Below are 17,362 nucleotides of genomic sequence, written 5' to 3' on the forward strand. Positions count from 1 at the left end.
ATTTACCCTGGTCGACCCACTTAGCCCTTTTCGTGGATGATACGGCTATCTACTGCTCGTGTAGGAAAATGTCGTTCATCCATAGTAAATTCTATTTAACCACTATTTAATTTCGCCAAAATGTACAAACATTTACATAAATTCTACACGATTAAGTTACCATTATTATTTATTACTCAAGTTGAAACACTATAGTATGGAGGGTAGAGGTAAGGAGAACCATCGCATATGGGAGAAGCTTGAAAAAGTGTCCCACTTTCAGCTCTAATAACAGTTAAAAAATCCTGCAAAATGCACAGGGTATGATATGAATTGAGCAGTTGTTATCTGATTGAAGTATGCTGAGTGTATTAAGAGAAAACCTTTACTGAATATAAGGTTTTAATAAGCTAAAATTAACACTAAAATTTGCTTTGATTAAATTAGATACATTGACAAATAACGAATAAAACAGATTGACAATGACGTTAACTTATGGCTGATAATTTCAACTAAGAACTAAGAAGTTTACATCATTGAGTTAGGAAATTTAATATATAACTAGAGTAGTTAGTGACAGTGTAATATACAAGACCTCACATGTCTACGTAGTCCAAACTAATTTCGTCAATATAACCTAAAATTATTGCTGTGGTAAAACGTGGAGAAATCGATTGCATTTTCTTATCAGCTTCAAATAAAATACTTTTTGTGAATTTGTAGTGCTTACAGTTCTTTCGTCCTTTTTTATTTCTATATCTTATTCTAATAACTTTCAGCGCCTTTTTTTAAATTTACCCGATTGCTACTATAGCGCCACCCTTATTTAGCAGATTTTAGCGGATACTTTTTACACACAGAGACGGTTCTCCTTACCTCTACCCGCCATATACTATAGTAAAAAAATAAACACACACACACACACACACAATTTGACACTTTTTTAAACATAACGTTCCCGTCACAAAAAGCCTGACTTCCTTTGCCTGTCTTCTTTTAAATTGAAAAAAGTTCTATTGTTGTGATTTTTTTAAATTACTTATTTAATCGCTAGATTTTAGCCTAAAAGCTAAAGAACCAAAATTTCAACTTACTCTAATAAACTTGGCTATTTCAAATGAATTTAACTGGTATGAAGAAAGTTGAATAATGTGAAATTGATAAGAAATAAATTTTTTTTTAGAGAAATTGGCATTAAACGACACGTGATAAAGTGTAAATATATCCCAGTAAAATTGTGGTAGTAAAGTAAGAAATTAATTTTTTTTTGTAAGAACTAGTGAAATAATTTTCTTGATTTTGTTTCATTTTCCCGTTCTAATAAAGATTTAAGCGGTAAACGGTTAATAACAAAACGTTATTGCTGGTTTAAGCCTGAAGAAACATTTACACATTAACTGAATAAAACTATTTAGATAATCATTATAAATGACAATTTCGACCAAAAAACCACTACCTATCTAATGTATTATGAAGAGTAGAAGTAAGGAGCATAATCTCAGTGTATTAAAAAGTGTCCGCTGAAAGGGAGTCAAATATGGTAGCGCCATAGTAGCAAGTGGAAAGATTTAAAAAACATTCATAAACTACCATCTTCTACATGTACCAACTGCAATCTTCCCTTTAATCCAGCAAACTTCACTCTGCTTAAAACTACTTTATCCATTTAATTTCCATTTCCTACACTAGCGATATTTCGCTGAGTCTTCGAATAAAAACTTTTTGTTTACGGTAGACACTTTTCTTCTCGTCCCCTATACGATTTAGTGCTTCTTACCTTTCCTACCTCTTTTCCTTTTTCGTATCCTTATTGTCAGAGCGGTCGTGGTCGTCATTCAATATCTTTTTTCCCCTACCTCTGCTGATAGCCTTAAGAGACTATTTCAGCTCCACCCTAACGAGTAGGTGAACAAAGCCGGAAGTGTAGATAACATCTAGCAACATCAGTGCTTCGCAGAATCTACCAGCGTCGGAAACGCGACCCACTCCGACGAGAAACTCTGTGGGCTGTGTCTATGGGGTAATGGAGTTATTAAGTACCTACAACAGTAGTAGAATAGTAACTCTATGGGGGTAATTTACTCGTCAAGCCCTTGGTCGCAAACGACGTGTTCGGCGAGGACCATAGATTATACACTTAATATATTTGAGAGCCCTCGCTCTCTAATATACGGTGACCAGTGCTTGAGGTATCTAAAGGCACTGTTAACGGATCGGGACGATCCGTAATGACGCGCTTAGCGACGTCGACTGTTTACCATTCGGTCCATTCAATAACATTGCTGTGGGCAGATGCTATATTATATGGCGGTTAATTCTAAATGATTTTATGACCTGGTTACTGAGACATTTAAGTCATGTCTTATTTTTAATTTATATTCTTATTTTTATGAAAAATGATAATATGGAGTGAAACGAAATGAAATGAAGATAATTAATTTGAGATATTAATCAATTGGGATGAAATGACATGATATGGGATGAAACATAATCTTAGTAAAATGGTGGTCATTTACTGAGATTTTTTCAGTGGCCTTTTTGGAGGATCCTGAGAAGTTACGTCCAGAGGCTTTGTTTCATTTTCCCACATTTGTGCACTTTCACAAATATTAAACAGATAATAAACCACCGTTATTACACATTTAAACCTGAAGAAACACTAAATAGACAAAATAAAACAAATCACACAACTTTACTCCTCGCGCTCCCGCCAAAAAGTTAATGGCGGTTAAAGATAAGGAGAATCACAGACTAAAAAGAAATGAGCACTAGCTGTAGTAACCAGTACGTTACCAGTACCAGTTATAATATATTAATCTGTAATACAACGTAGATCGCAGAAAATACAATCGCTACAAACCAACATCATTAATAGAGCGTTTGTAGAAAATAGTGCATTGAACAATTTTGATTTATTAATTGGATATAATAGTTTTATTAAATATATTTTTTGTAACTTTATTAGTGCTCTTTTAACTCTTGTTACAATCAATCAACAATCATATTATTATATATGACCGTTTTGCATCATAGCCCCTTAATTCAAAAAAATAGGTGGCAACACTAACTGAAGTTTAGTACAGTCACCGTTGGCCTAAAGGTCTAGATAACAGGCCATAAACTCCAAAAAAAAAAAAAAAGTACAGTCACCGATCACCGTTTTTCTGTGTTAAAATACTGAATTCATTGACGTTTTCCATGTTAATTCAGTTTCTTAATTTCTATTGTGCTGCGTAATTATGGTGTTTGATTGGAATGACAATTAATCGATTTGAATTTTAATAAAGAATACCTTTGGAATATTTTGGGACATTTTAACAAATTTTGTACAATGGCTGCAACGAGAAGACTACAAAAAGTAAAAAATATATTTTGTATTTTACTGATACTTTGGGACGAATATATATTTAAACCACGTATAGTTTTACCCGTAAATTTAACCTAAAAGTTAATTACGAAAGTTTGTTGCTGTACGAATTGTCAAATCTGCTTAAACACTTTATGTAGTAAATCAATCAAATCGAGAGAATGTCACAAACCTAAAATAGTTATTACATCGAGAACAATTTAAAAAAAGTATATTTTCAGCAACTTTCTCCCATTACGGTCATAATACTACACAATAATATTTTTTAGGAACTTAATGACATCAGACAGTCTGGCCTGAAGTCTTTCAGAGACATACAGGTTGATGAGTCCAACATCTTAACATGGCAAGGTCTAATTGTCCCAGTAAGTAACCATTGATTTAGTAGTGAATTTGTCAATTTTCTTTATAGATATTCTAATATATTTACACAAAGAACAATATCAGTAAATTATTGTTTCAATTAAATTTATTCAAAATTATTGTCTCATGTATTTTGATCAGAAAGAAGGGGTATCCCGTTATTGTAATGCAAGTGTTCAAGTTCAACCTTTATCAGGGTGTACTTTTAGGTATGGATTTCAATATCTGTATAATGTTAGGTGAGTCATGAGTTATGTGCTAGAACAATTTTGTGTGATAATGTATGTATTTGTAGTCTTTCATGGTTAGATGTATCTAATAAAAAAGAATCTTTCCTATCATGTAAAACAAACATTTTGATTTAGTTGTCATAGGTAAAAGATCATGTCTGTTATACACTCCCATGTGATATTTTTAATTAATAACTAAAAATTCTCTTTTAGGACAACCCACCTTACAACAAAGGTGCTTTCCGCATTGAGATTAACTTTCCAGCAGAATACCCATTCAAACCCCCAAAAATTAGTTTCAAAACAAAGATTTACCACCCTAACATCGATGAAAAGGGTCAGGTGTGCCTGCCCATCATTAGTGCAGAAAATTGGAAGCCTGCTACCAAGACCGATCAAGGTAAAGTTGTGATATTTTAGGTCCATAGAATATCTAAAATATTCAAATACAAGTGATATAACATTAAACCCAAAATAAATGTTTGTTACCCCACTCAGAGAATGAGGTTTATGAGGAATTACACTACACTACACTATCACATTACACTATCATCTGGAACAGGAATTCCCACAATGGGCAAGATAACCTCTTTTACAAAACATACTGATGCCTCAGACTACCATTGCCAAATTACTTTAGCTCAGCAAAAGCTGGAATTTGCTAACAACTCCCTGAGTGCGTCTGAAGGAAATCTAACTGCTCGAGGATATGCACCTGTACACTCTTATCAATTTGTTGAGTTTTTTCAAAGTACAACAATTAGTCATTCTTATAACAAGTTGTGACACATAACACAATTTAAACAGTATTTTGAAAATTTCAAATAAGAACTTCTGTTCATTAATAGAGGTCAATTTTTAGACGTGTTTACCACAAAATAAGTTTTTGCCTATGTCGACCCCTGGGAATCTGATATTGGCCCCTTTGAAGTTCTCTCATCTGGATATTCATTTGTAAATAGATATCTTATTCAGGAACACTACTGTTCAATAATACAAGACAAAGCCTACAGAACCCAGATTTTATTTTTTATTGTTAAGAAACCCTTAGATCCGCAGCTTAAACCGGTCACTCACATTCGCACGAATACACAAACCCACAAGTGTAGAACGACATTTGCAAATGATTATGCAAAGTTTTCGCTGCATTCATTGTTTTCCAAGCTGTGTCGGTTTTTTAAAGGACATCAAAGCGCGCGAACCCCGATCCTTCACGTAGGGAAGAGAAGTGAGTTTCCCCACACATTCGTGTGACCGCGCCCACGATTGTGAAGGTAACGGATGTTTTGCCATTTTCATAGTCCGTGACGTCTACTGTGTAGCGTACCTTCATCATGGATTGGAACAACATCAAGGTGATGGAGTTCATTGAACTCCTGCAAAATTAATCGACCATATGGGACCCTCAAAAGAAATCCCATAACAACAGAATGGCCGGCTAACGCGCCTAGAAAAGGAATAAAAACTCTTTTTCTCTTCAATGTTCTATTGACGAATTAAAAAAGAAGAGAAATTCGTGAGACATTCGTGAACAAGTGTAGGAGGAAGCGCAAACGGGTTAGCAAATTGAATACTGAACCCATTTGCACAGCCGCTAAGTTTGCGAATGACGGCCCTTCACATGCGCGCGAACATTCCTACAATGTACAAATGTTCGCGCGCATATGAGTGGCCGGCATTAGGAAGGTCTTGAAAAAAAAAGGTCAAAAAATACTTAAAGTATGGTTTGCCAATATTCCGATAATTATCTAATCTTACAGCCATAGAGTAAGTATAAGATAATGCCTTATGGTACACTTAAATAAAATTATAGGAATTATCTAACATTAAAAGTATAGATCAGACAACTGTCAGATAGCGAGAATCAAAAACGATATAATAGTAGATTCTGGTAGGTCCGGCATAGGGCACTTCTGTCGAAGCTACTATCTTACGGAATTCCCGTGGGTCTGCAAGTGGATCGCTAGCTTTTTGGGTGGTCGGAGCATCACGGTCGTTGTAGACGGTGACTGCTCTGATACCATGACCATTATAACGCTGGCGTCCCACAATGTCCGGTGCTCTCCCCCACGCTTTTAATCCTGTATATCAATGACATATCATGCATTGCTACGCGGATATCAACACGGGGGATACCCGATATACGGCCTCAGTCTCTCTCGGAGCGTGGTGCAAGAGAGACGCTCAAAACTTGTGTCTGAAGTGGAGAACTCTCTGGGGCGCGTCTCCGAATGGGGTGAAAGTCCGAAAGTCAACCCGTTAAAAACACAAGTTTGCGCGTTCACTGAGAAGAAGGACCTCTTTATCATGGCGCCTCAATTCCAAGGAGTATCCCTGCAACTTACCTTAGAGTATTGGGATACTTGGGGTCGACATTTCGAGCGATGTCCAATTTCAGTCATTTGTTGGGCAAAGCCAAGGCATTCAAAATCCTGGGAGTCCTCAACAGAGCGAAGCGGTACTTCACGCCTGGACAACAAAGACTTTATCTTTATAAAGCACAAGTTTGGCCTCGCGTGGAGTACTGTTCTCATCTCTGGGCCGGGGCTCTCAAATACCAGCTTCTTCCATTTGACTCCATCAAGAAAAGGGCCGTTCAGTTTGTCGATATTCCCATTCTCACGGATCGTTTGAGACCTCTGGGTCTGCAGAGGGATTTCGGTTCCCTTTGTATTTTGTACCGTATATTCCATGGGGAGCACTCTGACAAATTATTCGAGATGATACCATCATCCCGCTTTATCCATCTCACCGCCCGCCACCGGAGTAGAGTTCATCCATACTACTTGGAGCCACTGCTGTCATCCACAGTGCGTTTCCTCCAGAGGTATTTTTTGCCACGTACCATCCGGCTATGGAATGAGCTCCGCTCCACGGTGTTTCCCTAATGCCATGACATGTCCTTCTTCAAACGAGGCTTGCGGAGAGTATTAAGCGGTAGGCAGCAGCTTGGCTCTGCCCCTGGTATTGCTGAAGTCCATGAGCGACGGCAACCACTCACCATCAGGTATGCTCATCTGCCTACAAGGGCAATAAATAAATAAGTTTGCAGTTTAATAATAGAAATACTTAATTAATAATATGGTAAACAATTAATTAAATTAAAACATCAATATACATTATACTACACAAAGACCAAAATTGTAAATATCAGTTTTATAGTACAATAGCTGCCAATTACTTCAAACTAAAATATACTACTATTTCACGGCTAACATATAGCTAGCAATAGTAATAGACTAGTAACAGCACTAAAAATACAATCAAAACTCTTTTTTACTAATACATCCAATTAAAAATTAACTGACTACCTAGGCTTAATGTTCCGCAAGGAACACTTCCAACTTCAATTTTTTTAGTTTTTCCTTTCATTCATTTAATTAATTTCAGTTATCCAAGCATTAGTGGCTCTTGTGAATGATCCAGAACCAGAGCATCCACTGCGGGCGGAACTAGCCGAAGAATTTCTTAAAGATAGGAAGAAATTTACAAAGAATGCAGAAGAATTTACCAAAAAACACAGTGAAAAACGGCCTACAGATTAAATACACTATAAGAATTTTAAGTTTAGATTTACAGCAGTGCTTAAATGTTATCATTGAAAAATAGTAAAAAATATATTGTTTTGCTTTTACAATGTTGATGTTAAAATATTTAACTAAACTGTATTGATAATTACTTGCTAATTATTGATTCAACCCATAAATAACAATTGAAGTTCATATAGTGTCATATGAATGTCAGAGGACAAACTAATAAAATAAAACCACCACTTTATTACTAAAATAAAATAAATGTCCGCAATATACTCAAAATATATGGGCTCATTGTTTTCTATGATGCTGCTGTAAATCATTTTAAAATATTGAACAGGTCTATGCTGTTTGCTTTTGTCATTTCTTATTTTACTAGCACTTTATTCAAAAGCACTTTACAAAATCTTATAAGAGGGAATCATAGTGAGTTAAGATATTGGTTCTATTTATCTTTTGGTTTACTAAATTTTATATAACAGTTTTTTACTTAGTGTTTTAATGAAGGAAAATGTGAACATTTCGTAGTATTAGCAGTTTCCATTTAATGGCTTAAAATGTTGCTTTAGATTTGCTACATCTATGATCAGCTTTGAATGTGTCTGTGTAAATATAATATGAAGAGATTTGATGTTTAGAACAATCTAGTAATATGCATTTTACGACTTAGAATTGAAATTTGCATTTGCTTCTACAGTTGAGAGATTACTCAATAGCTCCACAATTGAAAATTCTTAAGAGTACCTTTTTCTAAATAAATAACTATCAAAGAAATAAATATTTTTTCTCTCACCTGTAGAATTGTATTTATTTTGTTGATCAAATGGACTCCGAATCAGTAAACAATTAAAATTTAAGTTAATTGGAATTTTGTATTGTATATTTCTTCTGGAAGATTGTAATTAAGTTTTTAGTGTGATTGAGTCCGATCCTACTATTAAACTACAATAAACGGAGTCTAGAAAAATGGTATATTCAAAAGGCTAAGGTGTTACTCGATAGCATGATGATGTTCAGTTTGAAGTTAAATATATTTTTTTTCCGATCTCTTGTTATTATTCTACAAAGTCGTATACATCAACAGGCTGCATTGTATCACAGGTACTTTCAGTCTTCTGTACATAACTATATTTAGGAATATAGCTCTTATTTATTTTATAATCACTTTTTACCAATTCTCCACCTGTTTTATATATTTTTGATTCAGGTTCAAGTTTTTCCGTTTTGGCCAAGTGTTTTTTCAAGTTTTCTGCAACAGGAATATTAAATTGTTTACTATAAAAACAAGTCGATTTCGGAATTAACATATAGAAGTTTTTCTGTTAGATACCAATGAACATATTATTATGGTGAGCTGGTTCTACCTTGACTGGTTTTTATATTAACATTTGTTTAGTTCGTTCGTTTTTCATATTATCTCAGTTATATTGTACAGTTTTGATGTACAACTTCCATTGTTCGTCGAGAAGCCGCTGGGACTACCAAACACCAGCTTCTTGGCTGTCTTGTCTTGATGGTGTTATATAAGTTGGTTATTTTAACTTATGATTTTTATTATTATTACCATTTATTTTATTTATACAGTCTTCAAGATAAGATTTCTTGTTTGTATCCTTAATAAGGGTGCCTTGAACAGGAAGCATGTAATCTGGTCCATACGCAGGCCACTCATTGTGTTCAGGAATTATCTCATCTAATACTACACCAGTAACGAAAGCCGTCAAGGTTGTCCACAGACGAGCAGTATTTGAGTGGTTGTATCCTCCTGTAAAAGAGACATTAAGAGGTATGAAATATATTATTTTTAAAAGTCTTTAATTTTTGTTTGCAACATTGCGAACGATTTGACGGCCCACCTGATGTAAAATGGTTAAAGGAAGCTACAGAAAGCAACGCGCATGCGGGGGCTAAACTTTCCTTTATGGTCCGTCGATTTGGAAGTTCACAATTTTTTCGTAGATATTACTCAAATAGAAAGCTTAATGCAAAATTTCAAGTTGCGGAAACTCACGATTTACGAGATATAATTTTTTTAGCTGCGGGGCGGAGCATAAGTGACTGTGCTTCGGCACCCAAGACCGAAAGGGCTGCTCTTTCCGCGGCGCCGGAGATAAGGCGGATTCAAACTGGGGGCGGAGAGGGAAGCTCCCTTCGAGTTAAGACTAAATAATGCTGTAAAATATAAATTAAACTAAAACATTAACCGTGAATACCTTCATAACCATGGGGTTCTGCGGGTTGGTAATGGTGCAGGGGTAAGCCCTTGCCCCCTCCCACCCCCCACCCGACCCGAAATTCGACGGACCATAAAGGAAAGTTTAATCCTTTTTTTTCATGACGTACTTCTATGTTCATTATTAGTGTGATGAAAAAATTAAACTAATTATAAAAACAAACTCCGTGATTTATCTCACAAATATGGCAACTTTCACGTTGTGATGTCTATGGGCTCTGGTAATCAGTTTACACCAGTTGGGTCGTGAGCTCGTTCTAATTTAGAAGATAATAATAATTAAAAAATGAGACCATATTTTGACTTTAGGTGTACCCACTATAGAGTAATTAAGGTAGGGCCATTTTATGATACTTATATAACAAAACAACACTCACCCCCTCCGAGTAGCATTGTAGGTTTTTGTTTATCGAGAACAGTGTTTATGCAGGCGCAATAACCGCGACTAGTCAAACAAGCACCGCCATGCGGATCATGAGACAATGCGTCAGCCCCGCATTGTACTACGATTGCGTCAGGAGCAAAATTCGAATAAACAGAATTGAATACCCTAAAAATAAAAAAAATCGATCATACTATGACTATTTTATTTTTTATTGCTTAGATGGGTGGACGAGCTCACAGCCCACCTGGTGTTAAGTGGTTACTGGAGCCCATAGACATCTACAACGTAAATGCGCCACCCACCTTGAGATAAGTTCTAAGGTCTCAGTATAGTTACAACGGCTGCCCCACCCTTCAAAGCGAAACGCATTACTACTTCACGGCAGAAATAAGCAGGGTGGTGGTACCTACCGCGCGGACTCTCAAGAGATCCTACCACCAGTAAATATCTCTATATCTCAGAAGTTAATGTATACTTTTTTTTAAAAGAACTTACAAGTGCAACCTAGAAAATACTTACTTTTCAAAAACAAATTGAATTGTATTATCGGAATAAGCTTCATTAAGTGGGAAGTTACATGAATATCCTTCACCGTCACCGCAACCAATGTCTTCTATACTCCCTGTACCAGGATAGAAACCAGGTTCGAACTTGTGAAAAGACAATGTGTATACTGACCGAGTCGTCCAATAAGCATCTTGAACACCATTGCCTTAAAAGTAATTTAATGAAATACGGAATGAACTTTACAGAATTGGTATCGGACACTAATTTAATCAATCATTTGATTCCAAAATACTAACCATGATGCACATCTAAATCAACGTATAAAATATTTTTGAATTTTCCTTTCAATTTTTCTATTGCTATTACAATGTCGTTTACGTAACAGAAACCCTCTGCACGATTACTGAAAAACAAATATATAAAATTATGATTTTTTTTTAAATTTAAAAATCCGTTTCTACGTGACTAAAGAACAAGCAAACACACTCACATTTGTAATATTTGTACGAATTATGAAGCTTATTTCTATTAGTTCATGAATAAAGGAAATCATACTTATGTGCATGATGCCAGCCCCCAAACCAATTAATGGCTATATCAGCAATACCCATCGTCAAACACTTAGCAGCCGTCACTGAACCTCCAGCAATGGTTGACACCAGCTCGAACATATTAGGGACAGGGGGACAATCATATCCTAAAAATTGAAATGTTAACAAAATTGTCCTTATTAAAATGTAGGTAGTAGGTAGTTGTATCAAAATGTAAGTTCTTAATAAGTCAACATTATTTCCGACGTTTGGAACACTCTACTGCTTTCGACAAAAAATTGTGCAAACAACTGTCTAATTTTCTATGATAATTATGTCTTGGTATTTTCGAACATTAATATCTTGCGAGTATGCAAACGTTGGAAACAATATTATGACAATATTAAACACTAGCTGACCCGGCAAACGTTTTGTCATATAAATTATTTCTAGGAAAGATAAATAGCCTAGATACCGACTGCAGTCTCATTTACCGGGCTGATTTGTGAATCTAAACCACCCGGGTGCCACCCAAACGCATACAAAAAAAATATATTTAAATTGGTCCAGCAGTTTAGGAGGAGTTCAGTGACAAACACACGCACAGAAAAAATATATATTAATATTTATTAAAATTAATAACAATAGTAGTAAATTTACATGATAATAATAACAACAATTAATAATAAGTTGATAAAAGCTGATTTTAAATTTAGCGTTTTTGATCATCAGTGCCCCCAAGACGATTTTCATCATTAACGCCCCCGCAACTTGTGTAGGGAGTCCAACACTAATATAAATATTGGCCTATCCATTAAGTACATGTATTTTCTACATGGATACCATATTTCAAGTCAATCGGATGCATGGTTCAGTAGCTATAACGGAACATCCGTAAAAACCCCTGTAGATTTATATGTTAGTATAGACGAAATTAAAAATATGTAGTTTTTATGTGAAATAAGTTAGTATTTTAGTGATATGAAGTTATCTTTACAAAGTACAAGTCATACGAGGAGAGATACGTTCTCCGCGCATACCTTGCTACGTTTGAGCTATTTTTTGTCAACATGTGCAATAAAAGTATGAAAAATTCTAGAAATATAATGGCAATATGCCAAACGACATGTAACATCAACGACTTTTATGAAGCGAACATATAGCTTCCAGTAAGCAAATTGAAAATTGAAAAATGAACCTAGTGGTCGCTCGGAAACTACGTTATAACATTACGATTTAAAGGAAATTGTGAAAACTGACGATACTTAATTTGCGGCTGAGGAAGAAACCGCTCTTCATAATAGTATTGCCTATTTCTGTCAAATTAGCAAGGCAAAAAAGCTTGAGAAGTGAATGCCAGACAAACTGATCAATAGCCAGCGACGCGAAGCGTGCCTTGCGTTACTCAACAGAACCAGAAACGAAAAATAGACTGAATGGTAATAAGATTTACGGGCTCTTGATTCATCACATTGGAAATGGTTTAAATTATCTTTTTTCCTTACCTATTCGCTGGTAATCTAAAAGGCTATTCCAGCTACACCCGGACGGGTAGGTGTAGTGTTAGAATTTGCTAACACCAGCTCTAGCAAGAGCAATGTTTCACAGAATCTACCATCGGATCGCAATCGCGACCTACTGAGAAGATCCAGCGAGAAATTCAGTGGGTTATCAATTTTTTTTTTCATAGGTGAAAATCGCCGGATCCCCATCTGCGCGGCGGATGAGGTATGTGGGAGTTGAGCCTCACTAAAAACTCCTGCCGCTTACAGCCGGCGCCCTACCCCGGACCGGGCCGGAGCCCAGTCGGAGTTATTGAGACGGCGCTGGCGGAACAGGGTTTACGCAGAGCATATTACATCCTTCGCACCCCCTGCCCTACCGTTACCGTGACCGCCACCGTGGCCAGGAATAGTAGAGCTGCCGGGTACTGAGGGCCCTAGCATTCTGTGTCCTGTCATTGGGAAGTTTGTGCCCTTAATTCACCATGCTAGGCATGCGGGAATGGCGACTAGAAAGTTTAACGTCGTACCCAGGACGATCCTTCTCGACAGGAGGCCACGTATGGGTACCAGGAGCGTGGGGCGTCCTCCAACCAGGTGGACCAACGACTTAGTGCGCACGGCGGGAAGTTATTGGATGCGGAAGGCCGAGGGTCGCATTATGTGGAATTCCTATGTCCAGCAGTGGGCAGACAAAGGCTGATGAAAGATGATGATGATGATATTACATCCATCCCGCCGTCCCCTAGACGCTGGACCGGCGGCCGCCGGCGATACTACCACCGGTTCCCTCGGTCGACAGGTCGGGAGCCCGCCTTGATGGCGCCGCGCTGCACCTTCCCCCGGAGCAGTCAGGGGAACGCGGTCTACCATCACCCGGTTCTTATTACGGGCGGGGTGCTTTACACTACGTCTAGATCCCTCCCCGCATAAAGCGGGTGGAGCCCGAAGCTCTTAGGGGACCGGGTCACGGATGGGACCCCAGTCCCGACACCCTGTTCGGCGGCGGCGGATTTCTGCGTAGTAAGGAGAGCTTTGCCTCACCCGCCCCGTGGCCACTTTCTGCGAGATGATGCACTCGCAGAAGTCGAGCATAGCCTTCCAGGAATCATCGGCGCCAAGCAGCGAGTAGAGTTCAACCATACTACCTAGAACCACTGCGTTCATCCACAGTGAGCTTCCAGAGGTGTTTTTACCACGTACCATCCTTCCTTGGAATGAACTCCCCTCTACAGTGTTTCCTGAGCACTATGACATGTCCTTCTTCAAGCAAGGCTTGTGGAAAGTATTAATCGATAGGCAGTAGCTTGGCTCTGCTCCTGGCATGACATCCATGATCGACGGTCACCACTCACCATCGGGAGGGCCGTATGCCTACAACAGAAAAAAAAAAGTAGTCATATTTTACCAAATCTATATAAACATGAATTGCAGTATATTCATGTCTTTGAGATGTATTTATTTACTGCCTCTGCCTGTTCTACATTAAAAAACAATCACACTTAAAAAGAAAACACCGGTCAGGCATGAAAGCTGACACATTTTTCTTCTCTTGTCTATAAAAGTAAGAATTTGAAGGGGAATAGAAAACATCTTGAAGAAATCAGAAGGAAGTTAATTCCAGAGCTGGATGATACAAGACTAGAATTTTCTCTGGCACCATACTGACAACACACTGTTGTTTCAGTTTTAAGATATCAAAGTCATATTATGACTTTTATTTATTGATATTTACTAAATCAATTCAATATACACAGGTTGACATTTTGAGATAAATATAAAACTGTAATTATTTATAAGATATCATAGTCATTGGGTTATTTTGCATGAATAGAAACCACCATTCTGCATATTTCTGTCACTATTACTTTAAAGTTTAAAATAACAATGTTTACAATAAGGATGAATTCACTTTATTATATCTATAATTTTATTATCTAACCTAACACAATACTAGGGGACCTGTGCTCAACTAGAACATAAATAGACTTTACCTATCCCAAATTTTTCATCTTGAGCATTAGAAATGTAATCATCTTCAATGTCTGTTATTTGTTTTAAATGTTCTAAATATAAGTCTGAATGAAAAACGTTTAAATCTTCATAACTTGCTGGAGATGAACGGATTACTTTCAATTTACTAATCAGACCATATGCTTCGATTAAATTGTGCACGAGTCGAGCCTGAGAAAACGTAAAAATAGAGGGAATTATACTTATTCCTAAGGTTCCGAAAAATAATCAATTCATTACTTATAGAATAAGCTTAAAAATATATATTCAAAACACAAATAATGAATAAGAATTCAATTGCGAAAATAACCAGTACATAGATATGAATTTTAGTACTTCTCACCCTGCCGAATACCGCTGGTAGCCTAATACATTCCTTCACTAATTTCTCATCCCAAAGATAAGCAACACGAGCATTATTCATGATAAAACTGAAATCTATAATAAATAGGTAGCAGAAAGTGTTAATTTTGTTGTAAAATGTAAAGTTGTTTTTTGATTTATCCAATTATTCATATGAATCTCCTAAAACAATTCACATAAGTAGGTACTAATTACACACAGATTAATTTTAAAATTGAACGAAATGATCTAACAGTAAATAAATGAGAAAAGTAATAAACACAGTACGATATCATAATAAAATACCATTTGTTAGTCTTATTCAGTCAATATTCAATTGTGAACTTTTTGGCGGGAATGTTAATTTTTTTTTTTTTTTTTTTAATTTTGACTCGCACGGTTTGTGCATTTGCCACTACTAGTGTGGAAAAGGTAGGGAAACCAGTTTTATTTAGGAATCAATTGGAAGGTTCGAAATTTGGAAAGGATATGTACGTAATAGGATAATAATATATAATAATGCCTAAGAGTTCATAATATATAGTGATTGGGTATAAATAAAAAGAATATTATATTTTAAAACTGTTTACATTTTAATATTATTACTAAATAAAAAATTTGATATCAAGTTATACAAATCAGAATTTATAGTACTTAATAATGTAGGGATTGATGTGGGAAGAGGAACCCGGAGGTTTATCAGGGAATTTATGAATGAGGAACAGTCACGTAGGAGGCATCCAAAGAAAATGTGATTCAAGTCCTCCTCACCAACGCCACAAGCACACAAACTGTTGTTAATGACACCGAGTTTAGCAAGGTGAGAAGCTGTACAAACATGTCCCAATCGCATTCTTATAATACAGGAAGTTGCAAGCTTACATAGACTAATTTTACAGAACCACATTTTTAGAGGAATTCGTTGCTGTATATTTTTATAATAACGGCCTTTATGGCAGCTAGAGCTATTCCAAATACTTTCCCAAGACCTCAGTAAATGGTCTTTAGGAGTGGAAAGAAGGTCAGACACAACATTTTTGTAAGGTGACATATCACCACTATTTATCGCATCTCTCGCAAATTTATCAGCTATTTCATTCCCAAGTATTTTGTGATGGCCAGGTATCATAACCTTTGAGCTTACAATTTAGAAGTAGCTGTCGACAAGGTGAATGAAGTTAGCCCCTCAAAAAAATTTTTTTTTCCTATTTTATACTTATTCTCTATTAATTCGTTTGTTCATCATTTGTTCATGATTGTTCACTGTTAATAATTGTTTGTTCTGCATTTATTTATTTAAAAAAAATATTTAAAAATATACCTACAAGTTAGCCCCTCTAATGCAATTTTTAATACTTTTTCATCCTTAATGACTCGTAAATATTCATTTTCGATTGTTCTTATATAAAACATGTTTGTTCTCTTTCGAAATTACTCGTTTTTTGTTTAATTTACTATTTTTATTAGTTGAATAAATGTATGCAAAATATGTGTACTGCGCATGCGTCAATTATAATGCCTAAACTTTCTACACGGTTTTAATCGTGAAAAAAAAAACAAATATAAATCCTGAAGGAGCAATTAATTGGTATACAGTTTAATTAAAAAAATAAAAAAATAAATAAATGAAGTAATGTGCATTGGCGTTAAGTTAGACCAAATACATTTTTTCCATCCTCTTACCTATCGTATTAAAATGTTATTTTCCTAATGTTAGGAATATAATTTCGACTGTGTAAAAAAGTTATTATAATGTATACCTATATTATCTCTTGAAAGATAAATAATGAACATATTTACTTATTTGTTTATATTACCTATGTGAACTCCCTATCTTTTTTATACCTTCATAACAATAAGTAGGAGGATGGAAAAAATATATTTGGTCTAACTTAACGCCAATGCACATTACTTCATTTATTTATTTTTAAATTTTTTTAATTAAACTGTATACCAATTAATTGCTCCTTCAGGATTTATATTTGTTTTTTTTTTCACGATTAAAACCGTGTAGAAAGTTTAGGCATTATAGTTAACGCATGCGCAGTACACATATTTTGCATACATTTATTCAACTAATAAAAATAGTAAATTAAACAAAAAACGAGTAATTTCGAAAGAGAACAAACATGTTTTATATAAGAACAATCGAAAATGAATATTTACGAGTCATTAAGGATCAAAAAGTATTAAAAATTGCATTAGAGGGGCTAACTTGTAGGTATATTTTTAAATATTTTTTTTAAATAAATAAATGCAGAACAAACAATTATTAACAGTGAACAATCATGAACAAATGATGAACAAACGAATTAATAGAAAATAAGTATAAAATAGGAAAAAAAAATTATTTTGAGGGGCTAACTTCATTCACCTCT

The 17,362-nt window shown here is 35.6% G+C and overlaps 2 protein-coding genes and 1 long non-coding RNA gene across 5 annotated transcripts in view; 1 reads left to right on the forward strand and 2 right to left on the reverse strand.

The window, feature by feature from the left end:
- Positions 1-17,362, reverse strand: part of LOC149501264 (uncharacterized) — a 344,283-nt gene that overhangs the window by 310,866 nt on the left and 16,055 nt on the right. The gene's annotated exons all lie outside the window — the stretch shown is intronic.
- Positions 3,059-8,517, forward strand: Ubc10 (ubiquitin conjugating enzyme 10). Its single transcript, XM_089733729.1, has 4 exons — positions 3,059-3,337; positions 3,616-3,711; positions 4,153-4,339; positions 7,330-8,517. Exons 1-4 carry the CDS (start codon positions 3,311-3,313, stop codon positions 7,482-7,484), a joined length of 465 nt encoding a protein of 154 aa, XP_089589855.1. The 5' UTR covers positions 3,059-3,310; the 3' UTR covers positions 7,485-8,517.
- Positions 6,623-15,350, reverse strand: LOC149501279 (histone deacetylase 8). Of its 3 annotated transcripts, XM_089733720.1 has the most exons (9): positions 15,291-15,350; positions 14,986-15,080; positions 14,624-14,813; positions 11,153-11,294; positions 10,894-11,000; positions 10,610-10,802; positions 10,083-10,255; positions 9,037-9,237; positions 6,623-8,721 (listed from the first exon to the last, which is right to left on the reverse strand). In XM_089733720.1, exons 2-9 carry the CDS (start codon positions 15,064-15,066, stop codon positions 8,528-8,530), a joined length of 1,281 nt encoding a protein of 426 aa, XP_089589846.1. In that variant the 5' UTR covers positions 15,067-15,080; positions 15,291-15,350; the 3' UTR covers positions 6,623-8,527. The 3 variants fall into 3 exon arrangements, with proteins under 3 accessions (XP_089589846.1, XP_089589845.1, XP_089589847.1); XM_089733719.1 differs by having other exon boundaries at positions 14,986-15,331; XM_089733721.1 differs by lacking the exons at positions 6,623-8,721; positions 9,037-9,237 and adding an exon at positions 9,489-9,644 and having other exon boundaries at positions 14,986-15,330.

The sequence above is a fragment of the Bombyx mandarina genome, chromosome 16 (genome assembly GCF_030267445.1).
Source record: "Bombyx mandarina strain Sakado chromosome 16, ASM3026744v2".
Taxonomy (NCBI): Eukaryota; Metazoa; Arthropoda; class Insecta; order Lepidoptera; family Bombycidae; genus Bombyx; species Bombyx mandarina.